We start from the raw sequence: 26,218 nt of genomic DNA, 5'->3' as shown, positions 1-26,218 counted from the left end.
CATCATAGTGTGATTGTTCTAAAACAACCTAATCTCTTTCTGGGAGTAGAATATTAGGAAAAAAGGAAATGAGCAATATAGGATAAAATTGCAATGATCTATCTGTTATTACATACATAAAATTTTGATGATATTTTTGAGTCTATTATTCTTTTATGCAAAAATTATTGAAATAATTAAACTGAAATTTTGTATGAACATAGTTTTTATACTTGAAAAGTAGATAGGACTAGTGCTGTTACAAAATGTTACACTGTTTCAAGATGGTGGATGTTTTAATGGCTTGCAATAACAATCAGATTTATGTTCCTCGTCAACTTTAATATGACCAAATTGTTGGTCAAATTAAAATCAGAAACCACTTGCGTTGTTTGAAATTAAATTTTGTATTAAAAAGGTCTCGTCATCTTTTTCAATCTTTTTGTTAAAAAGAAAAGTAGCTTTAAACGTATGACAGTGTACAGTGTATATTACTTTAAACTTGTCCTTCACTATCAAGCGCCTCCAGTTTCCACTTACAGTTGTTTTTTTGTTATCAATAAAGAATTCACAAGGGCAGATGCTTCAAGTGGCTGATCTCCATTTGGAGAAACAATGCTTTTTGCATAGGCAACTGTATATGGCTTGCTCCAGGTCTTTGGGTGAAAACAAATTGTATATACATAGTCTAGAGAGGAAAGCTGTAAAAGTATTTACAGCTTTACTTCTATACAGTAGTATAAAAGTCCATTCTTTAGATTATGTTGTTAACAAACTATTCTAAAAAAAAAAGTAAAAACATAAAGCAAAAGAAAAAAAGAGAAAGTATAGTCACTTCCTTCTTGTGGTGTTTGTCAGGTAATACTAAGAACCATGGAAAATATATTTTTACTTGTATGAAGGACAGGTAAGGAGCTATAACTAATATTTTTAAAATGAGGTCTGACTAATCTGAAACCTGCATACTTCAGATCACTCAAAGTTTTGGATTCTGTACTGACCAAACTGTTGGTCAATCATTGTAATTTCTGAAGAAATTACAACACTGAGGTTTATAAATTGAACAGTTTTAATTGTCATTTATCAGTATTATTCTCACAAGAATGAGGATAATGTATATAATAGGGTCTAGGGGGCCCACTGACCAGCTACAATTTAATACTTTCATTGAATATCTCCAACAAGGAGCAAATTCTTTTTTGTTATATTTTTGGAGTTGTAGTAGAAATTACTATGTATTTATATTTACTACATATTTGTTAAAAAAAATGTGATAACTTCATGTACTAAAATTCTGGTTTTGCACATGTGAAACAGCTTCCTTGACAATGATTAACTGTATTTGCTATACTGAGTCATTACAAATATGCAGTTGTATATTGAAAATGTAAAGTAACTTTCTCATATAAAAAACAACATTTGTATATTAGTTATGTATTTTTTTACCTGATAAATTTGAAATTTTATTTCCACTACAATTAGGAAAATTGTACTTTTTACAAAAATAAAACAATTTTATAAATAAAAGTATTTATTTAATTTGATAGTATTTATTTTTAACCACTGAAATTACAATTATATTAATATACTGATATATTTAATAAAGCAATAAAAAAATTCTAATCCTTAAATTTATAAAACAAATGTGTTGTTTTCCTAAGATTTATACAGAAAAATTCACTTAAGAAATGGTCAGTTACAAATAAACAAAATTATGAGCAGAATCCTTAGTAAGGGCAGACAAAACACTATGTTGTTAAATAAAGCTGGAAAAGGTCCTCCAACACATTCTAAATCCCTACAACACTTTTCTCAGGTAAGTAAAACTGCCAAAAGTGAAAACTAGTTCTCAACAATGAACAACGTTTTTACTTTCCCCCAATAACTCTCTTCTGTCCCCACCACTAAACTTCACTGTTTAATATATTAGATGACAATGATATTGTACAGCAAATAAAACTAAAGAAACAACAGTTTGTAAAACAAGAGTAAGCAGGCCATAAAGAACACAATGTTTTATTATAAACAGGCAACTTTTAGGTCTTTGAAACAGAAACACCACTAATATACCATCAATCACTTTAAATATACTTACATCTGCTGCATAAAACTGCAATTATATAATTTGTTAATAGCTCTGCCATACCAGTAACTAAACTGTGTGTATACACACAGCACCAATGTAACCTTGACACACCATAATGTTTATTAGCAGCTCCTTAAGTGAGACGTACAATCTTGCTATACTTCACTCTAGCACGAATCTTTCCACTCTCACAAACACAACATTGGAATAGCTTTTGCAACCACTCTGCACATAACCAAGTCGTATGTGCTGAACCCACCTACCCAAATGTCAGCAAATTCTTGGGACAGTAGTAAAAGTCACAGTCTTATATTACCAAACTGTATACTTTGATAATGATATCTGGATTTCTTCTTGTTAATGTTCTCCCAGTAAATGGTCACTGTCAACTAAGTTTTGGCCATTATTAAAATGGTTATACCGATGTTAATTTGAGTATGCCTCAAAGTGCCACTGCTTAAAACCTTACTTAAGTAACATGAGACAAGCAAAGTGTTATAAAAGTACACACACATGCATGCACAAGCACACCCACCCACATATGTATGCATACATGCATATGCATGCACACACACACACTAAAGCTTTGTACTTTAATACTTCAGTTTTAATTTTTGTAAAATAATACAGAACTAGGAATATCTGTAATAGAATATATCTGTACAAAAAATAATGTAAACAACCATGCAATTCACTCTTCACTAACTGTTTTGGTAGATGTATTTATAAAATAATCTTTAAAAAGTAAGCAAAAATGATTACTGTTCACGTCATATACCATATTTTGAGATCATTTTTTTTTTATTATTATTACATCAGTAGAATATGTTACTTTTATTTAAAATATGGGTAAGCCAACAAAAAACAACTCGTATTAAAAAGTAATTTGTGTAAAGCATCAAAAGAACTATATTTTGAAAAAAATAGGAAAAGTATATAAGAGAAAAGATTATTGCGGAACCTTACCTAATTCTTTGGAATGTGGAAATTTTATATAATATTTTTAACTACAGTTCTCTAAGAAATATTTGAGAAAGATTTCTTTGGTTATTAGAATGCATCAGATTTTGTATTATTAAGCTTACAATCAAACACTAATGATAACAAAAAAGGAAAACATTTTTGTAATTAAGTTAGCTAGAAGAAACTTACTATGTGGACACCTGAAGAATGTTTTTCGTAAAATAAAAAAGAAAACATAAAAAATCTGTGAATTTGGTTATAAGCAAGGTTTGAAGAAACATAAAGAATATACACAAGCTGAATTCAGAGTCTTCACTTTTCTGAAAACAGTTATGTTTAGATTGAATTACAAACTGACTTGATTATATAAACGACATTTTGAATTATGAGTTTTTATTGGAAATGACAATACAAAGATGGAGCTAAAAACTTGTTCTACAGGCAAAGAAGTATTTACCTGTATAGAAATAGGTACTTCAACTAGTTTTTATATATATATAAATTTAAATGTAATACTCACTTATGTTGTACAAGCTGTACAGTATTATTAGCTAAACTCTGCCCTAATATTGAAGCAGATTGTTCTAATCCAGAATAAACAGTACTAAACCCTTCAACAGCACCAGCTGTAACTTCAAGTACACTTTTAACACGTTCTGATGCCACTTTTTCATCCATACCACCAGCAGTACTTAATAAAGTAGTACCATGTTTTTGTATATGTGGTCCTAAATACCTTCCTAATGCCATTGTTGCATCTCCAATTTTTCCAGCTGTTTAAAGAAAATATGCAAAACAAAAATACATTATTTTGCTCAAACTAACAAATCATAAAGTAATTTACATTTTAAAACTAATTCTTGAGCTCCTTAAACAGTGAGTGAACAGATGCTGTTTGGTATTATGGCCTATATGTGGTACAAGTAAGCTGTAACAGCAATCTATTTTCAAATTCCTTTTGGTTGTAAGATATATATATATATATATATATATATATAATACTTCTGACTCCTTAGCAGCACTGAGTGGATATAAGTAAACTATACCACCAATTTGTTCTTATATTCTAGTTGTAATATAAGATTTATGATGATCATTCAGAAAATAAATAATTTTAGATTCTAATAAATATTTTAAAAATTTCAATTGAAAATATTCATAGTCAATACTTACAACAGAATTTATTTCATTTTTCTAAAATACTACAATCTAACTTTAAATATCTAACTAACTTATTATGTCATTGTTTTTTTTTTCTTTTAGCGAGGGCTTTTTTTATAAACAGCAAGGCAAAAAGTGAGTGGACAATCTAAAAATATATCTATTTACGATTTGATGGTTACATTGTAAAAAATTAGGTTTTGAGAGAAAAAGGTATCAAATATAAAGAATAAATAGGCAATTTTAGATCAAGATGTTTAAATCTCTGAGAACGGGATTACAAATGGCTCTGTTGTGAACATAAGGTATAATGCTCTGAATATTTTCTTTTTGACTTTCAAAGTAGGTTGAATATTATCTGCTTCCTCAGGCAATAAATGCCATACTTTAAAATAGATTGTATATATGAATAATAAACTATAATGAAAGTGTCAGTAAAATTAGTTTATCGCTAATTGTGTTCCATCAAAAATTATTTTAAATATTTATCTAATAACAGCCAGCATACTTAAAACTACCTTAAATTTAAAATAATGCATTAAAGTGTGCAGTGTGTATTGATTTTAATGTGATGAGCAATACATACATTACTGTGATGGGAAATTTTTATTAAAAAAGTGGTCAACTCCATCATAATAAACAACACTTCATCAAAGTAAGTAAACCATCACATCTATTAACCACTGGGTTTTTGGCTGTAATTACTACTTAGTCTGTTTAACTGTTAACTACTTAGTTTTTACTGCCACTTTATTAGAACTTAATTTTTTTTTTAATGATACAGATATATGTCGCAGTTCGTTTTTCTATTATTAATATGAGTTGTATTGCCGGCCTCCGTGGCATGAGTGGTAGCATCTTGGCCTTTCATCCAGAGGTCCTGGGATCAAATCCAGGTCAGGAATGGGATTTACACATGCTACAAAAATTATCATTCATCCCATCCTTTGAATTAATATCTAACAATGGTGGTCCTGGAGGTTAAAAAAAAAAAAAATGTGCCGTGTCATACAATATTCCTTCTTTACATCCACTATAAATCAACGTTTATCTTAAATTAATACATCCAGAACATTCTCTTAAATTCAAATTTTGGTGAATTATTTTTTAATGTTAATAATTCTTAATAAGAAAAATATCTAACCAACATATCCAGTAACAACAACAGCACTTCCAGAAACGTTACGTGCAACTTCGACACCTTTTTTTACATTATGTGGTATCTGACGTGGTGTAGGTTCTGGTGTCACCTTTTCCATAATTTTAGGCGTACTGTAATTAATTAACTGACTTGCTTTTTCTGCTCCATAAAGTAAACTGTTTGAAATAAATTGTGCACCTAAAAAACAAACACTGTAATTACTTAACTACAAATAAATAATATAATTCACTGTAAATAAGAAATTTACAAAAATTATATTTACATTCAAATAACTTATAAAGGTTCAAGCAAAATTCTATCAGCAAACAAAGGAAGTGATACAAATAACCACCGCTTCCAGTAAATTGTTATCAGGGATCATTCCAGGATAATAAAAACTAGGAGAGTTGGTCAATTTGAATATTTATATGCTTGCTGCCACAATCAAATTGTTATAGGCAATATGATATTATAATACACCAGATATTCCCAAAAATGGTACAGTCAATTCCTAAGAATATCAGTCAACCAGGATTAATAGATTACTAAGTTAAGAATTATATGATTTTTCACTGTTTACTTCTTCACCACACCAAATAATTTATTTCAGCATGCTAAACCCGCTGAAATGCAGGTGACATTCAGTCCTACAAATATTATCTACTCGGCCAATGAAAGAAACTGGTTGTAATGGACATCATTACTTGCAGGGAGAGAAATGTGAGTAGTGCTACGTTTACCTACTTCACATGTTTTACAGCCATAAAAACACTGGAACAGATGGTGTAATTCATAAATTAACAGACTCCTTTCTGTGGAAACAATGTACACATAGTCTGAAAATTAAATGTAAATTAAAAAAATTAGTTAGCAATTCAAAAGGTAGGGCTATCTTAATTATTTAGTTATTTTCTTTTTGGTGGATGTCATCATCAGCTGGTTCATTGACACTTTCTTATAGCCTACTTTTTGACCATTTAAACTACACTCATTTACACGTCATTTAAGTTTTAAAAGAATAAGAAAATGATGCCAAAAGTAATACATTTTTCAATGTTTAAGATGTGAAAGCAGATATAAGTTCATAGGCAACTTCTTGTTATATACGGTGTTAATAAGATGATCAAAAAGAATATGTAAAAATGTGGTTAAGAATTTCGGATGTAGAACAAACATGCATGATATTTTCATCATAAAATGTTCAACATTGTGGGTAAGTCTTGATCATCACAAATGAATAAAGCATGTTGATGACGAAAAATCACCTTGAGGAAAAATGATTTGTAATTTAATTTTCTGGTCACTTCAAAAACATTATTCTGATGTTCTGTTAACTAATTTCATGCAACAAAGAACAACAAGAATATCGCTGCAGTCCTATTGGTTAGTTTTTTTTTTTTAAAGTTATGTTGTATTATTCAAATTAGCGACATAACATCTCTTAGGTGAGTTTGGGGCATTTAGGTCAGTTTATTATATACACTGACATTTCACAAAACAAATTGTGATATCCAAGGTCATTGAATAACTGAGACAAATGATTAGAAATATTAGTATTTATTTAATCAAAATGAAACTAACGCTATTATTTCGACATAGCCTACAGCTACATTTAAAAAAAAATCTAAAGACGTGATATTGTAACTGTGAGGCAAATGTGGCAACACCTCCTGAACCAACTTTTGAATAGCTTCCTGTGTCATATATGAACAAATGTTATCATGCACAAGAACTGTTTTCCTTATAGCTAGTTTAATTTTATTTTCTAGCATGACACAATAGAACATTGTTGATTTTATATTTTCTTTTAAATAATTGCAATAAATTGAGCCTTTAGTCCAAAGCACTTTATTGGCTGATGAGCAAGGATCTAAATTTTTTCAGGCAGGCATATTGGATGTTTTCATTCCATACTCTGATATTTGGATTCTGGATCACAATGACGAATGCAAATTTCATCACATGTTAGTAAGTGATCTAAAAACAATCATAAAATAGATCAACCTTCTGTTAAAAAATTGTTTAATTTTCATTCAAATATGAATTTGGATGTCTGTTATTTTGAGTCAGCTATCTTAGAACTAAACATGAACATGTTTCGCAGTAATTCAGCTTATCTTAGAAATGGAATGGACAGTGCTAATACTTGCACCAAAAATTTCAGCAAACCCAAATTTTGATACATCTGACCTTGTGAATAAGATCTTTAATTCATTAATGGGATTTATCAAACCATCAATTCTCTGCTATGATGAAAATCATGACACTTGTTCTGTCCAAATTAAACTCTTAAATACACTTATACAAATCTGTAATGTCAATACCATACTGCTTAAATATCCATGAATCAATCTTTTTTCAGCTGGTTTTACATCTTCATAAAAATAAAAATCTTATACCATGCTGCTCTTCTGCATTACACGTTTTAAGAGAGGAGCCGACATTTTAAAATAAACAAAAGAGGTCTTAAATGGAATTTCTTTTCGAATAGTTGATATTTTCTTCATATGGCATGCCAACTTGAACATCAGACAGTTTCTATTTATTCTATAAATAGTTTTTCTGCCCTGCAATTTGTCACAAATTATTTAACGATCCTCAAATAAATAGAATGGATTACATAAACCACGAAGATCAGCAGAGTGCACATATAATTGAGAATGTAAGATGTATTTTGACATTAAAATAATACAATAATTTAAAGTTAATTTAATAGATTATGATTAGTTTTAAACACAGATATTTTTAAATGAATCCATTAGCATAGACAAGAAAAGAGTAGATACTTGCTTCAAACCAATTATTTGATGGATGGCAAAAAAGTATATAAAACTATTTAACAAATCATAAATAATTTTTAGTATTAGACAATGGATGACAGCAGTAACTACATAGAAAAGGGCAGAAAATTAAAGCAAGAGAAATGTACTTCTAAAACAAGGAGAGACAATGAGTAAAATGGAAAATACAAAGGAATTAGAAGTAAATTGCTTTGAAAGTGAAAAAATAAAAAATTTAACAAAGGAGTTTTTCATTAGATAAAAGATAACAGAAGAGAAGTATCAAGACAGATTTAAGAAAAGCAAGGTAAAAAGAAGTATTCACAAAATAGAAAGAAATTGTTAATAGAAAAATGAACAGAGAATAACTTTCAAAGCAGAGATCCTTAGTCAGTACTCAGAACCAGTGAACCGAATCAGATATCAGATGAGTATGTACAGTTTATTTATATTAATTCTATAAAACAATATTTAATGTTAATAATGATAAAAGTATGTAACTGTGATTTAAGATTGTAATCATAATAGTAATGTACAGTTTCAACATCAGTTGAAAAGCTAGAATCATTTTTTATACTTTATTTACTCCCAGCGCTTATTTCTATATGATACTACACTTCTTAATTTCCCTTTTAAAACACTCATACAATTATTTTATTTAAAAAAAAACTGTTTCACATGTCTGAAAAAGTATAAAAAATATCAGTATTTTTTTCTTCTCTGGCATGGTTTTATAGTTTACTATTTTTAAGAGATTATTTCAACATTTTTAAGATGTAGCTTCTTTCTATCACTTAATATGTTTTAATAAATTGTGACATATTACATTCGCATTGTATTGTAACATTAACCCTAATTTTTTTTTGTTTTTACTAAATAATTCATTATTTGTTCTTCTCTTTAATCTGGACAGAATAAAGAAAAATCTGTTTATTATTAAATTAGTTCTGCAATGATTTAAATCATATTTTTAATTAGGTACATAAATTTTTTTTTTTTGTAAAAATGTTGCAGAAATACAACCAAACATTTTAAGAAATATACTGTTAAATAAATATAAGTTTTATAAAAATTAATAATTTTATCCTTAATTTAATGCACCAGTTAAATGTTAATATTTCCTGAAATTTTTAAAAAAGATAATACAAGACCCTAAAAAATTGCTTGCCATTTCTGAACGATAACATTATCATTAATAAAATTAATACTCATATATGAAATTTAGTTAAGACAATCATTTTTTTAAATATAGTATTATATATGCATAAATTAACTAGTTATGATTTGTTAACAGTACCCTCTTACTCTAATTCATTTTTGGCTTATTTAGGATAAAGGCATTTTGGCATGGTCGGTTTTCAAAACAAATGATATCTTTATCCAAAAGATGGGAATCTGAATAAATATCTTCAAAATAATTTTTAAATCTGTCTAATTATTGTCTCACAACTGTTCACCAATTATGTCAAAAAGTTTTACTACTCATCTATATTCAGTTGTTCTCACCTCCACTGTACTTGTTTCAATCAAGAATGGATTAAAGGAGTCCTTTTTTAATGATCTAATAGCAATACAGTACAAACATCTAGAAGGTAATTAATAAAAATTATAATTTACTTTATATATATATATATATATATATATATATAAAATTGTAGATCAGTTTCGTAATAATATGTAAACTACTGCACAAGAATTAAACTTAAAACCGAACCAAGTTGTTCAAACTGCAGTTATTTGACCACTGATGCTGCTACTACTAATACCACTATTGGTTGTGTATGTTATTTCTCTTCTATTGTTATCAGTTTTAAACTTTCATGCTTTAGTCCAGTATAGTTTCATACTTGGCACTTGTGCTTTTCTAAAATTCCTTATTTGATTGAGGAAGGGTTCCTACAGTGGAAGCTAATGTATTGTGTATCTTTTCGAGAAATGCAACAAATAATCACAAAAAACTTTTCAAACACCAGTAATCCAGTAAAAAGTAGCATACATGATTTTATTAAAAATGACATTCAACAGGGTTGGTTTCAAATCCAAAACAAAATAGGCAACGTTCTGATAGGATTCCAGAGGCCATAGCAGATATTCAAAGAAGAATTTCTGCTAGTCCAAAAAAAATCTATATGTTAAGTTATGACAACAATAGTGTAAAATACAAATCTTGCTGTTAAGATTATTCATAATTTAAATTTGAAACCGTATTGTGTAACAACTTAAGAGAACAGGCAGACTGAAATGTCTTAATTATTGCAACTGGCTTCTTAAAAATATTGTCAATGAACAGACAGATCTGATGCTGTATTTCACATCAGACTGAGGCATGGTTTCATTTATCTGGGCATATTAATTATATCAGATGACTGAAAATTCTCCTAGATATATGAACGTCCACTTCATGATGACAAAATCAGTATACGGTACACTGTTACTGGCAATCATGTAATGAGACCAATATTTTTTGACCAGATTATAAACACAGAAGTATATCACACAAATTTTCAAAGAATCTACACTCGATTAACAGATTAACAAAAAGAGTATGGCTTTTTCTAACAAGATGGAGCAATGAGTTACATATCAAACAATTCATTAGCACCTGTTTGTGCAGCTTTTACAGAAGTTTGAACTGTCAACAGAGAGCAGTGGCATCCTTGTTTCCAAGATTTGTCCAGTTGAAATTTTTTTTGTCGGTGCTATGTGAAGAACAGAGTTTATGAATAAAATTTCCACACTATTGATGAAGTGAAGGTAAACATTAAACAACAAATTGATGGCACTGACAACATTTTGTATCAAGTGACTCAATATAAACACTAGAGCACAAAAGTGCTCGTATTATAGATAAAAATGTATATTTTCAAGTATAGATAACATACAAATGTTACAAAAAAAAATAATATAAATCCTTAATCTCAATAAAATACATGTAACAATAAAAGAACACCAACAAAAATATAATTATTAAACAACTTAACATTAATCATGACAAATGTATTAGGGGAATAAAATACTTAAAATAATTCAAATTATATTAATAAACAATAGTTATATTATTTACCATGGATTGTAGCGGCAGCAGAATAGTTGTACTTAATAACTTTTGTCTAGAACTTTTCAGACACTGTGTTGGAGGAATATAAGATTTTTCAGACATAGGTAAAGAGCATAAAATATAAAAAAAATTAAATCTGTTTCTTACATTAAAATTCCTTATTTCTGTGGAAGATTTACAATTAACCCCCCCCCCCCCAAAAAAAAAAGAAGCCATGCAACTATTAAAAGAAAAAAAAATTATATCCAACAGTTTATGCAATATATTTGATAAATTTTACTAGGTTATAGTTCAACCATAATTAAAGATTAGAGTTAATATTTCAACATTAATGGTAATATTCATGCACCCGTTGATAAAGATGCAGTTTTAAATCATAAGAAGAAATTGTAAAAAGAACCAAAGCTTTTTTAAACCTTAACGTAAACCACCACCAAAATATTTTTAGTTGATTTAAATTTTTCTAATGACTTATTTACTCTCATTTTATTTATCGCACCTTTCTCTATTTTGCTACGTCGACCAATAGGATAATGAAAATGGCGTTTATGCCTTCTAGAGCTTTTATCTTTATCATGTTTTCTTTCAGATTTTTTGTCTTCATCATCAACAATTTCTTTTTCTTCTTCTTCTTCTCCTTCATTTTCATAAACTTCATTAACATCTCTTCCTATTTCATCATAAGGTGGCGGTTCACCGTAACTTCTTCCTTCTGAATCATCATGATTACCATGATGATGACGACGATGATGACGTCGGTGATGCTTATGTCTTTTATAAATTCCATCATTATTTTGATCAGTTAATGTTGACAGTTCATTATCAATTTCATTATTATCAAGATTGCGATAATGTCCATCATGACGATAATGACCACGATGTTTACGTCTGGCACCATGCCCTAATAATTTCTTATGATGTTTATGAGTACCACCTATTAAATGAAATAAAAAAAAACTATAAAAAAATACACAACACAATTTACAGAAAAATAAATAAATAAATCCTACATAACATTTTTTTACTAGCAGAAAACACAGAACACAAACATATTAAATAAAATAATTATAACGTAGGATTCTGGGCAAGATAGTACCCTGCATTATAACAGGGAGCCAAACTTGATAAAAAGAAGTAAAATAAGGATTTTACTGTCAAAACCAATGAGAAAGTTACAGCCATAGATGATGATTAAGTGAAATAAGAAATTTTGTATACAGATAGAAGAAACAGATATACAGATATAAAAGTCATTGAAAGAATGGAAAAGTGCATTTCAGGATGACAATAACAAATTGAGCACATGAAATAAAGTATACATGTTCTGGGTGTTAGTAGAGATAACTCTCTACAGTAACTGTGTCATTTGTCAAGAAGTTCATAAACCTTTACTCAACCAAAATAAAGAAGATAACCTGGTAGATGAAAGTTTCAGTACATGCAAAGCAAATGGTAATGTCAAAATTAAACTAGCACAATCAAGTAGAGATTTCATATAAAAATAAATGAAAGGTACTGTTATGAAATATAGGTCTAAGAATTAGAAAGATATTCTTGTAATTAGTTGTATGTAGCACAGTGCTTAATGCTAATAAAACAAATGGACTATATGTAAAATATGAATTAAAAGAATAGATTTATTTGACTAAAATATTACCAAAAGGATGTTGAAGATTACATCATTCAATAAAATTAGAAATGAAGGGGCCTTAAGATATTACAAGAGGAAAGTTATTTGTGGCATAACTTAATAGAAAAACAAACTAGGTGGTAAGCATTGAGATATCCTATATCTATATCCTATATCATTGAGATAGGAAGGGCAGAAACTAAAAACTGTAAAGCAAGATTACAACATATAAGAGAGAGAGAATAAAACACAGTATATTTGATACAAGATAAGCACAGACCAAAATAAACTATAAAATAGAATTAAACTGATGAACTGACAAATTACTCAAACCCCTTAACTTAATTCAACCCTATTTTCAAAAAGTCAATATTTAACAAAAAAAACCGTTAGCAGCAGTAATTTAAATCTTTGGTACTTTTTCGTTTCTTCCCCCACAAAATGTTTGCAAGTTTTTCACCTGGAAATAATTCAAAACAGCAGAAAATATTGATATTAATAATAACCACGTGGGAGAAATAACCCGATATAACCATTTATATTACCAAAATCCAAATAGCAGGACATATTGATATTAACAATAACCACGTTGAAGAAATAACCAATAACCAGATAACACATTAACATGGTGTTTAATACCGATCATTTTAGACATTCTCTATATTAACTTATTTTACATATAAAAAATATAAGAATTATTGCTTATAATTATAGACATAAATCATAAATATAATCTAACCAAACTTAACCTATGCTTGCTTCGCTCGCTAACCTTGACTAATTAACAGTAATGTTTTAATTATTTAAATAAGAAATAATTATTGAATTTATTATTTAAATACTCAAAACAATACTGTTAATTAGTCAAGGTTAGCGAGTGTAACTTAGGTTTGGTTAGATTATATTCATAAAATAAATAAATATAAGTGGTTATAAAAATGGTAATATAAATGGTGTATCAGGTTATTGGGTTATTTCTCCAAACTGGTTACTGTTAATATCAATATTTCCTGCTATTTTGAGTTATTTCTAAACGAAACACTTGCAAACTTTTGGGGGGGGAGAAACGAAAAACTACAATTTTTTTTGGGCAGCGGCTTTTTTAAACTGCTTTTATTTTTTAAATATAGAAAAAACTACATAAAAACCATTTAAGAATTCTGAGAAAACTGATAAAAATAAGGAAAAATAATTTAGAGAAATTACAAAAAGAAACTTCTACTGAGCTTGAAGTAAGGCTCTTTGGAATGCACTAAATATATACATTTTTTAAACTTAAATTTTCCAATGAATTTTTTAATTTTTGGATGTAAATAATTTAAATATTAGAATGCTATCAGAGTACAACCACAACATAATACCAATCCAACAATAAACAATGATGAGATAACAATAAATATGATAAAGGCGATACCTTCAAAACTCTATGTAAACAATGTAATTTTAGTTTACAAATTTTTTTCCTTTAATTTACCTGGGAAAACTTATAGTGGTTAAGTAATAAACATTAAGTAGTTATGATAGAAGCACTTATGTATGAAGTAGAAACATGGAATATTACATGACATGAAAATAAATAACACTAAAATGAACATTTTTAATCTAATGAGGAATAGTGAAGGTAGATGGAAAATTAAAAGAAACAAGACTGAGATTGTTACCAACGTAAAATGAAAAAAGAATTATGTCAGAATAAAAATAACAATGATGGATCTGTCAGTTAGAAGAGGAAGAGAAAGACACAAAAAAAAATTAAGAATGTGTAAAAGGTTATGAGAGAACCGAAACTACAAGAGTCATATAAAAGTGCGACTAAAAAAACTACAAATAAATATAAATAAATAAAATGCTTGTGGTAAAAAAGCCAAATTTATCAAAACTAGAAAGTGATCATTAAAGTTTAATAATGCATTATAGAATTTACTGCAAACTTCTGACATTTCTTCTAACAACTTAACCTCTTAATGCCTCTCTTTTTCTGTTTAGTTTCTGAAACCACTGTAAGGTATTACTTCAGAGGATGAATGAGGATGATGTGTATGAATGTAAATGAAGTGTAGTCTTGTACATTCTCAGTTCGACCACTCCTGAGAAGGGTGGTTAATTCAAACCCAACCACCAAAGAACAACAATATCCACAATCTAGTACTCAAACTTGTGTAAAAGTAATCCTAGTCTTTACTACAATTTGAACCTTGGAACTCTCGACTTCAAAATCAGCTGATTTGCGATGATAAATTAACCACTACACCAGTCCAGTAGGATGACCTGTTAACACCTAGGAGTGTCAAACAGCAAGTGCAATTTTAAGTTCTCCACGAGCCTGAAATTCGAAGGTGCTGTTAGTAAATTACGATAATAATGCTTTGTATGATTATTAACAGTGGGTATAATTATTACTACTTTGAATACGCCAATTAATATGACTATGTTTCATTTTGATGGCTTCTTATTATACTCCAGTTGTAATTGAAAATCCGTCAAGGTAAGTAATGAAATTTCTTTGTAACTTCTTATAATTTTTTTCTGCCAAATGTGTTATTACTTGGTTAATGTTCCTAAAAATCATGACATTTTAGTTTTTCAATAATCCAGATAGTTATTTTATCAAACGTAACTAAATACAGCAGGTGCCAAGTGACACCACTAAGCACCTACACAGCTAATTTAGCCAATGTTGATTTTGTTAGTTACAAGGGTAAATAAAATATAAACAGAATTTTTGTTCCTGAGCGTCTTCGGTTCGTAGGACTGGGTCCACACTTATAGTATGATTACGTGGGGTCATTAGGAGTGGGGAGAGCCGCCCATTTCACACACTCAACAAATTTGTCAGTAACATTCACGATGTCAGAGCAACAGGTGCACCCTCCACTGTGCAATCCATAATTATACAATTTCTTGCTCGTGGAGTTCAAGTGACGGAAATTTTTTGGAGGTTGACTGCGCAGTTCAGGTTCCAAACACTGTCAAGGACTCATGTGCTTACCTGGCATAAAGAATTCAAGGAAGGACGAGAACAAGTAGAAAATCAGGAACACGATCCTCAGACCGGGCATTACAGACAAAAAGATTTATGCGGTTTGAGACATCTTGAGTATGACCAACATGTGAGAGTATCTGAAATTGTAGAACAGATCGGAGTAAGTTATGGGAGCTGTCAAGCGATCATCAAACGACCTACAGTTCCGTAAAATGTGTGCCAGATGGTTCCCTCACCTTTTGACCACAGATCAGAAGATGAAACGTTTGGAGGTCTGTCAGAGGCTTACAGCAAGGTTTGTGAAAAAAGGTGATGTATTTTTGAGTCGGATTGTCACCTGCCATGAAATGTTGGTCCACCACTACACTCCCCAGTCAAAATGAAGCCAGTATGGAGTGGCGGAGGAAAGTAAAGGCAACCCCAGTAAAAGCCAAGACTCTACTGTCAGCTGGCAAGGTTCTTTTAAACATTTTTTTCGACTGGCAAGGCATTTTGCTCATTGATTTTTTGCACGAGCAATGCACAATCAATGCTGCTTACTACTGCGAGCTGTTGAACGAGGTGAGGGCTGCATATCACCGCAAAGATATGACCAACCAATTCAAGAGGCTATCCTCCTCCACGATAATGTCAAGCCTCATACTGCAGTTCTAAAGGTCTCAAAACTAGAAGAAATGCACTGGACTCAATTTGATCATCCTCCCTGCAGCCCTGGACCTATTGCCCTGCGATTTTCATTTGTTTGAGCCACTTAAAGAAACTTCAGGAGGGTAAAGATTTGAAGATGACAAGGGCATGGAGGGATTCATGCACAACTGGCTCCTGATACAACCAGCTTCATTCTACGATGCTGAGATAAAAAAACCTTCTTTCTTGCTAGAAAAATGTATTTCTAAAGCAGGAGACTATGTAGAAAAATAAATTATATTTGCCTTTTATATTTCAATAAATAATTTTTTTTTTTAAATAGAATCCCGTTTATATTTGATTTACTCTCGTATTTTACTTTTGTTTTTTTTTTATTACTATTTTTAGACATTTATTTCAAATGCTCTTCTATCTCTTTCAATTGTGATAGATAAGGATGATAATTAGATATGGCTATTATAGCTATTATTTCTAATAACAAAAAGAAAAGTACTACAGCAATACACCTTGTAAAGTGAATTTTCAAATATTTCTACCATAACATCACCATTTAAAAATATCTGGAAAAAATCTTTCCTAGATAATTCACAAAATAACTTTTTTATTATTAACTTTTTTACAAAATAGTATGTGTGAAACTGATTCGCAATGGTGGTTTTCAGGTCTCTGAACATGAATGAAATATTGATGATACTAGAAGATGAAGTTCTTATTCCTCCTCTTCAATCTATATTTATTGAACCACCTGATCCTGAGGTGCATTCAGACAAAGATTCAGCTGATAAAGATCACGGTGGATTGATAAATAATTTGAGTAAACATCAGCTACTCGCTGGAGCTGAAGTAGTTTTTTCTGATACGCGCAGAATTGAAGCGAATGAATCTATTGGCTTTGAACTTGATAACGTACCTGTTAGTCAACAGCATAGTAATGATTCAGATAGCTCTTCTTGTTTAAGTCATAATAATGATGGAAGTATTGCTTGAATGTCCTATTATCATCCTAGTAGGCTAAAGTACCACCACGTAAAGAAAAAAGAAATTGTTTCAAGAACGTACACAAATAATGACATATCAGGGCACAACAAAGTTTTTCCGCAAAGTAATTATAGGAAATATCGTGAAATGTCTCCATGGTATATTTTTGAATTATTTTTTGATGATGAGGTCCTAAATATAAGACTAACTGATACACCCTTTTTACAAATAACCCAAATCCCTTGATCACCAAGTAAAAAATAAAAGTATTTCTTGGTATACTAATTGTGTCTGGCTAAAATATATTGCCAGGAAAACATCGACACTAGGAAACGAGTTCCGATATGAGAACAAACTTGTGAACTTCAGAAATGAAATGAAAAGAGATCAGTTTCTGTTAAAAAACTGGTTTATTCACTCTGTAAAAAATGAAGACTTTGTTGCAAATGACAAAATGTGGAAATTTTGCCCTCTTATAAATCTTTTAAAAAAGAGGTTTGCAGAAAATTTTATACAAAAAAAAATGCAATAATAATTTCACATGATTAAAGAATTGTATACTTTATTCTAAATGAAGACAATGAGAATGCCATATGGCAATTGCTGCTTGCGCCCAGCAAAGCAGTACAAGCGCCTAACAATGCCGAGAGGCACCAGCTGAATTTTTACACTAATTTTTACAAATGACTTCATCTTTGTAATGAAAGTAACATAAAAAAAGGATATTTATAATAAAAAAATAAATAAAAGTGTTACAAAAAATTAATTCAGATGTTAACAAACAGTTAGAGAAAATGTGTAGATGAGATACTACAATACAAAAAGAACGCTTAAAAACAATATTTGTAAAAACTAAAAATCTAGAACTAGATGTACATTTTGATAATTAAAACAAATTATTGTCAGAAATAGTAGTAAAAACAGAAGTTAAAAAATATATAAAAAAACAAAACATAAATACTTATCAAGCAAAAAAAAAATTAATAATAAAATAGAACTTACCTGTATTATAAAATAACACAACTTAAACAAATAAATCTTATTGAGATCAATCCAAGGCCTACCAAATTTTCTTTATGCTACAGGAAGTAAAAGATTAGTTGAAGAGATAGGAATAAATGTTTTTTGCCAGGATGAAAGCTGAAATATAATTACTGTTTCATGATATTTTACATTGCTAGTCTAACAAGACATTAAAATTTAATTCCATTCCTCTAAAATATCATTATAAATGCCGTTTGATAACCCTGTTGTTCCTAGGTTAAGAAAAGTACTCTTGTAATTAAACACTGGATGACATTTAGATTAGGCAGTCCATATCTACATACTCACCAGATTCATAGATTATCTCTAATATAACACAATTTTTCTGAATATATTTTTAAGCATCACGCACATGAAATAATAAAGGATCTATTTTTTCTCAAAGTTGAGAAAAAAAATTGAAATAAAATTAAAAATATTTATAGAGTAATAATGAAATTATAAATTTATTTACCATATATTAAACTCTGAGAAAATGTTGTACTTCGAGAAGATGGTTTAGCTACTGCAGGACTAGCCATAGGTTTCTCTAATACTATCACATTATGTAATAAGTCTTCAAGAAGTTCATACATTGACTCATCTGTTTCAGGTGGAAATATCAGACCAATAGCAGCACCTATAAACATAATTATTAATTATAGTAAAATTATAACCAGGGGTTTGTTTATAATAATTAATAAATATAAAAAAATTACATAATAATAACTGCATCACAAATACATAAATGATTCGATTAAATAAATAAATTCCTTAACTACAAACATTAGTCAGGAAAAAATAAAAAAATAATGATGCTCAATTAGGAAAAACAAGGGAATCAACAGGTACCATCATTGTAGCTTGCACGATCCCAAATGAGAAGTATTTCAAGAAATGCAGCCCTCTACTCATATGCAACTTATACAACAACAATTACAAATAGGTAAACTGAGAAAAGAAAATCTATAGAATTTTATTAACAATCCAGCAAACAAATGATTTTAACTTGGAGTGAAGTAAAACAGTTAAACTATAATTAATATAGCAACTATAATTATAATAACTGTACAATTTTAATTCAAAATGAATTATAATTCACTATGAAGTCAAATGAAATTTTTAGTCTGAGTTACAAAACCAAATTCTGTGGATAACTAATTCTTTTATGTGGAATAAAACAATCGGATCAAATCAGAAATTAAAATTCGATTGGCCTCATTCAAAGAGATTTGAAAAGAGCTTTACAAGAATAAGAAATAAAAATTACAAATAATTTTCAGAAAATGAATCATACATTTTTTTAATTCAAAATGTCAACAATTTTGAACAAGGGACTAAGGAATTTAATGACAAGTTTAAAGAGTTTACGCTTTTCTTAAATAACTGAAAATATTAAAGCATGTACTTTGTTAATATTAATATGGAATACAAAAAAAAACTACCAGAAACAATTATTGTAACAAATTATTTTTTTTTATAATTAAAACCTTTAAATAACATTTATGCTCTATAAATTACCACTTTATGCTTTAAGAACTTGTAATATTCTTTACCATACTTTTATCATCTTATTATTCATGAATTTTGTATCAATGTCATTTACAGAGAATACAACCTCTACAAATAACAAATAATTACTGTAACAACATTTTACAATTTGAAGGACTTAATAAATTTAAAAATGCCTTCTAAAAATATTGGCTAAAAAAAGGGACTAAAGAGTGATTTAATGTTTTTACTGCAATAAAGCATTAAGAATGTCATCAAAATAAGCCAAAAAATATATAAGTGGATACAAACCACAGTGATTATCTGTGATGTACCCAAGGGAAACCTTGATCACTCAAAAATTTTGTTTTATTTTCTTTACATCAGAAATATTCATTTTGTAATTTTAAGATTTTAAAGCAATGTTGTTACTTATAAAAACTGTGCATGCTTAAAAATTATTAATGTTTATCAGTTTCTAACTTTTTAAAAATTTAAACAAATGGATAAACAAAAGAAACAAAAAATTACAATATAATAATTCATGTATGATTATATTCGTAATAGTTGCAGCTAACTGATCACACCAGTAATAATCAGCTTAAAGTTCCTCAATAATATTGCCTAGACTTTGCTTTACAGCTGATTGTAAGATTAAACTAGCTTAAACAGTCTTTCAGGATGTTAATTTCATAAACTAATTTATAAAATGTTGACTTTTGTAAAATAACAATCCTACATAACTTTTTAAATTTTCAAACAATGCTTTTTTTCTAATACCTTTATTGAAGGAAAACCAGAGATATTGTAAAAACCAACTATTAGATGATGCGACCATTTTAACATATATCGATCAACCTTTATTATTTTGAATCTTGATCGACAAATAACCAAACAGGTTATTAAAAACAGCTAAATTTTTTAAAAGGTTATCTCACCTGTATCCAACACAAAAAAAGGATGATAAATTAATTAACATGTAGATTTATTATATACTTGAAAAATCCTACAACAGTTTGTTTAGAGCAGTATAACTCTTGTACTAATACAGATTAAAAAATTACCTTACAAATAAAATCTAGTACGTTACCTTCTTCACCAGAGTGTACATCTGGCAAAATATATGCTCCATATTCTGCACGAAGACATGGTGAAACATTTGGTACTAATGGATAAAACCATTCACCTACTTGTAAAAAAAATTTAGCAACTTCAGATGCACCACCTGAAAAAAAACCGAAAATTATGAAATGAAACAGTACGATAATTTAAATCATCACATGGTTATTAACCCTTAGACAGGTGAATTGCATCAAGTCCATCTCTATTCTCTTCTATTTCTAGCTAAAAACTTTTATCTTCCCTTTTAGTTCATCTAAAATTTTCAATATTTAGCATAGATTAGATATACAGATATGTTATTATTTATGAGAAATAAATAATATATTCCACTTTCATATAAATAATAGCAGATTTAAAAAAAAAATCTGATTTCAATTAAGTAAAGGAATACAAGGTCTGTTCAGAAAATAACCGAACATTATTAATTATGCGCCAACAGAGATATTTAATGACGTGCAATTGGCAGCATTGAATACAATGCTGTCAACTAACTAACTAACTAGAGGAGGTTATGCACTCTCTGTAACAACATTTTCTTGGATTGTTGATATCTCGTTAAGTTTTCATCTTATTGTTATTTGAGTGCAGCATGTTTAAGTGTTAGTAATGATTTTTGTAATGTGTGATTTTAGGGAGCAACGATAGAACATAGAATTTTGCATAAAACTGGGAAAAATTTTCAAGGACACGATTCAACTTTTGAAACAAGCTTATGAAAATTATGTTCTGCGTCGTAAGTAATGTTACGAGTGATTTTCACAATTTAAAAGTGGTCGTCAGTCAACTGAGGATGACCTTTAACCAGGAAGGCCTTTGATTTAAACTGATGACATCCAGGTTCAGAAAATCAGCAATTTGGTGAGTGCAAATCACTGATTGACTGTCGAGAACTTGCAGAAGAGGTTAAAATCTCAATTGGATCATGCCAAAAAAAAAAGGTGTAAACATTTACAAGATATGCGTCAAACAGTCATTTGTGGAATGCCAGTCTCACGTGATGCATGTTGTGTTGATTTCTTCGGACTACATGCAAAGCTTTCTCTGAGTTGTTTCACAGCAGCTTCGGGGATGTGTGGGCATCCTGGTGATTCTGTATGTTTAACGCTTTCCAGTCATCATCTATACATGACACGGCATGATATTTAGTCTGTCAGTTGGCAACCGGATGAGGTACAGTGCTACAATTCCATTGTTCTAAATATGCTTTCCCATATGCTACTCGTTTGCCATCTTCAGTATTAACCAACACAGTTAATTTTCTTTCCATTGGTATCACCAGTTGCTAGTTCTGTTTAATTCTAACTGTTGGGTAAAATTAACAAAAATAAAATGACACATAGCTCGTATTTGTCAAAAAGAAATTGGACTTTAATTAGATAAAAACAACTTTCAACCTTTTCTTTTAAATCATAACCTTAAAAAATTAAATGAATTACGAAATAAACTTAACTTAATCCTATACAGTATTTATACAAGGATATCAGCTGAATATCAATTATAATATTAAATGACAAATACATAAATAAACATTTTTCAAATAATCATTATGAAAAAATCTTTTGTATTAAATACAAGTCTAAAAACAGTTTAAATAACTAAATGCATTATCATTCAAACTACAAGATGGAGTACAAAAGCAATAAATATTACTAGATCAAATCACAATATTAATTACAAAGAAGTCCAAAATCATAACTTCACTTCAGGGGTTATTTTCTTTAGATTAATTTAAGAAAAGTAATATGAATTCAGTTCATGAGTAAATAAGAATTAATCTCTGCACTTAACAAATTAAATTAAATTAAATGATAGAGTCAATATTTAAAAACATTTCAAGTAAAAACGTAATTTACCCTCAGCAACTGACTTTTAAACTAAGACTTTTAATGAACAATCAGAATATTATTAATAATAGTTATTCAATGATCTTAATCACACATTAGATTTTCAAACATTAAGGTGCCTTTTTTTATAAGACCTATCTTATCTCATAAGTTATAAGAATTTATGAAAATAATAAATAAGTATTCTGAATGTTGTATGGAAGTATTACTTTGTTTTTTTAATTAATCTTAGAATTTGCAATTTTTTTTTAGTTGTTTTGAATGGATCAACAGATCTATTCCAAAACATTGGTAAACTTATTTAATGTCTTGCAAATGTTTATGGAATTCCATAAATTTAGCTGTTCTATTTCTTGTGTTGTAATTATGACTGCCTACATTCTTATTTTTTTTTAAATCCATCAACCTACAATTATATGAAGAATCTATCTGTAATTACATGTGCATACCTACATGTTTACAAGTTATATATTACCTTATTCATGTAGTATTTCACTTTCTTTTATAGGATATTTATTTAGGATAATATATATATATATATATATATATACCTTTTTAATCAACATAAAACTTACTTTTTAACTGAAAACATACAACTAATAACACTTTTACCTTTCAATTTTGTGGTTTAATAAAAATAAAGATTTGTAATCTCAATTACTCTTTCTCAATTACAAAAGCAAATACCTTTCTCACTCACTCCTAATAAGTGAAAATAAGCCTACTTAAATTCATGAAAAAACTGCCACTACACCTTTTATATAAGATTATTTGTATAAACTGTTACTTGTTATACATATAAACACAAAAAATTCATTAAATTTCAAAAATAACTACTGAATAAATCTGACTAGACCTCCTTTTCTAACAGTAATCTAATCCTGTAATTCCTCCAGCTTTAATTTATCCAATATTTTTCACACACATAGTCTTCCCCTATATAAAACAAAGGATACATATATATTATTATTATTATAATCGGTAAGCAACAAAAAAAAAAAACAAATGTTATAAATTTACCTTCCAACTCGAGTACTCGAAGAGTAGAAGGCTCAGATGGAGCAGTAACATTACCATCTGGCTGTATAAAATATATTTTAACATTTTCATATGTATAAAGAACTTGTGCCGATTGAGAATTTGTTTCAACTTTTAAATTATTTAATGCTTCACCTAACTGAGAATAAGTCATTGGACCGCTGTTAGGTATAGTATTATGAACTGAAGATTTTGGACCACTATTTGATGTAGCTTTAGACGATGAGGCAGCTGCTGCAGATGTTGATGGTGTAACTAGTGATGGAGGTGTTGGTGATGTTGGAGATAATGAAGAAGGAGCAGACATTGCTTCTTCATAAGTTGGTGGCGGTGCTAAGTATGGATCAGGCTGTTGTGGTAGGGTAACTTGAACAGCAGCTATTCTTGATAAAACCTCTTTTCTATAAAAACAAAACAAAATAAAATATTAATGTTTAATGATAAATAAAAATTATTATTTATCATTAAACATTGGCTATTTAGTTGGTGTAACAGCTTGTAGGCTTGAAAACCAGCTGTTCTTGGGTTCGACTCCTGACAAGAATCTGACAAGGTATTTTTTTACCTAACATTTAAATCATCTCATCTTTCTCATTGAAATACATGATCAATGCAATATTTTTAACTAAGTTTATTAAAAAAGCATAGTTTTTAACTAAAGGAAGATTATTAACAAATGAAAATACCACAACCACAATATAAAATATTATAAAAATTACATTTTTACACACAACTAAGAGTTTCAATTTAAGAAGTAAATAAAACAAAAATGATTCAAAAGTGTCAGCAACTCATCAGGCCCCCCACACAAGCAAGCATAATGATGAAAAATAGAAGAAAACTGACAGAATAAAGATTAGAGAAAAGAAGTTTTTGACAGAATCTTATAATTATTTTTAAAATATCACCGTCATGCCATTTCGTGCAGAGGTCCTGGGTTCCAATCCCGGTTAAGGCACACATCTTTTCATAAGCTACCAATTTCAAGTGGGTTAATGACCGTAACTGTTGATGCTGCTCTTTAATAACAAGAGATAAATATTAAAAATTATAAAACAACTGCCAAAAAAAAAATATTGCTGACAAACAATGCTCTTTAATATAAGATAATTAAAGAGCATGCGGGCGACAATTTTTTATATAGTATAATATTTTTTTTTAATTTTTCAATTTACATAAATATAAAAATTTTAATTTTATAAATAAAATTAAAATATATAAATATATATATAAAAAATTTTTTTAATTTGATGTTTTTTTAATATTTAGACTACATATCTTTATGTGTTATAATTTTAACGGTTTGAATTTAATTTGATTTGGAAGAAAAAGTTTAACTGATGATGAGGGAACGATTAACGGGATGATGAGGGCCCTTTTCCCTTGAAAGCGCTATTAGAAAAAAATAATAAGCATAATGTAAGAAGCATTATTGAATTCTGTACTCCTGGTGGTAAACGGTTTTTATATTTTTGTCCCTGATTATATATACACGTAAATATGTTGGGTAAAGTTAACAAAAAACACAGCTCGTATTTACCAAAAGAAATTGAACTTTAATTATGTAGAACAACTGAACTTATGTTAAAGCATAACCTTAAATTAAATGAAATTAGGAAATAAACATAACTTAATTTCACATAAGAAATATCAACTGAAATCAGCAGTAATAATAATATTAAAATGAGAAAATACATGAATATACATTTTTTAAATACACAATTTAGCAAAGCCTGAAAACAAGAGAACATAAAATACCTTATTTTCAATTAGATACTTAAAACATAACATCAATAGTAAAGTGTAACTGGAAAACAGTTGCACTACTGACATATACTATAATATGAAAATTAGCAATGAACAGATGTCATTAACTTAGAAAAAATAAATTACAATAAATTTTATTATTGGCACTGGCCTTTCGTGATTTATGAACAACAAACTTATCATTAAATAATTAAAAACATGTAATTCTAGTTTAGTGTAGAAAACGGCCACAATAATATTCTAGTACAAAAAGAGTTAATTACAATAATCAAATTGAAATAAATAAACAGGTAAATAGAGTTCATTTAGTAGTATGCTTTCTTGAAAATATAAAATTACAAAGAAGTCCTAAAACATAACTGCACATCAGGAGTAATTTGCTTTAGGTTAATTTACGAGAAGTATTATGAATACAGTTCATGAGTAGAAAAGGATTAATCTCGGCGATTAAACTAAACTTGAAATCGAAAGGCATAAGGTATGATGAACTTAATGTTCCACAAATTTTAATGATAAAATAACTGTT

The 26,218-nt window shown here is 28.9% G+C and overlaps 1 protein-coding gene across 2 annotated transcripts in view; it reads right to left on the bottom strand.

Annotated features, from left to right (window-relative positions):
• The window catches only part of spartin, a 69,644-nt gene that overhangs the window by 18,452 nt on the left and 24,974 nt on the right, over nucleotides 1–26,218 (bottom strand). Inside the window, exons 4-9 of one of the 2 annotated variants that reach the window (XM_075378312.1) lie at nucleotides 23,908–24,326; nucleotides 21,012–21,146; nucleotides 18,906–19,070; nucleotides 11,668–12,102; nucleotides 5,334–5,528; nucleotides 3,549–3,801 (exon numbers count right to left, since the gene is read on the bottom strand). In XM_075378312.1, the coding sequence (XP_075234427.1) occupies nucleotides 3,549–3,801; nucleotides 5,334–5,528; nucleotides 11,668–12,102; nucleotides 18,906–19,070; nucleotides 21,012–21,146; nucleotides 23,908–24,326 (1,602 nt within the window). The remainder of the gene's footprint in view (nucleotides 1–3,548; nucleotides 3,802–5,333; nucleotides 5,529–11,667; nucleotides 12,103–18,905; nucleotides 19,071–21,011; nucleotides 21,147–23,907; nucleotides 24,327–26,218) is intronic. The other variant, XM_075378313.1, reaches the window with a different exon arrangement.

Source organism: Lycorma delicatula, chromosome 11 (genome assembly GCF_047948215.1).
Source record: "Lycorma delicatula isolate Av1 chromosome 11, ASM4794821v1, whole genome shotgun sequence".
Lineage (NCBI taxonomy): Eukaryota > Metazoa > Arthropoda > Insecta > Hemiptera > Fulgoridae > Lycorma > Lycorma delicatula.
Note: the sequence above shows the minus strand (reverse complement) of the source record. Positions and strands in the feature narration are given on the sequence as shown.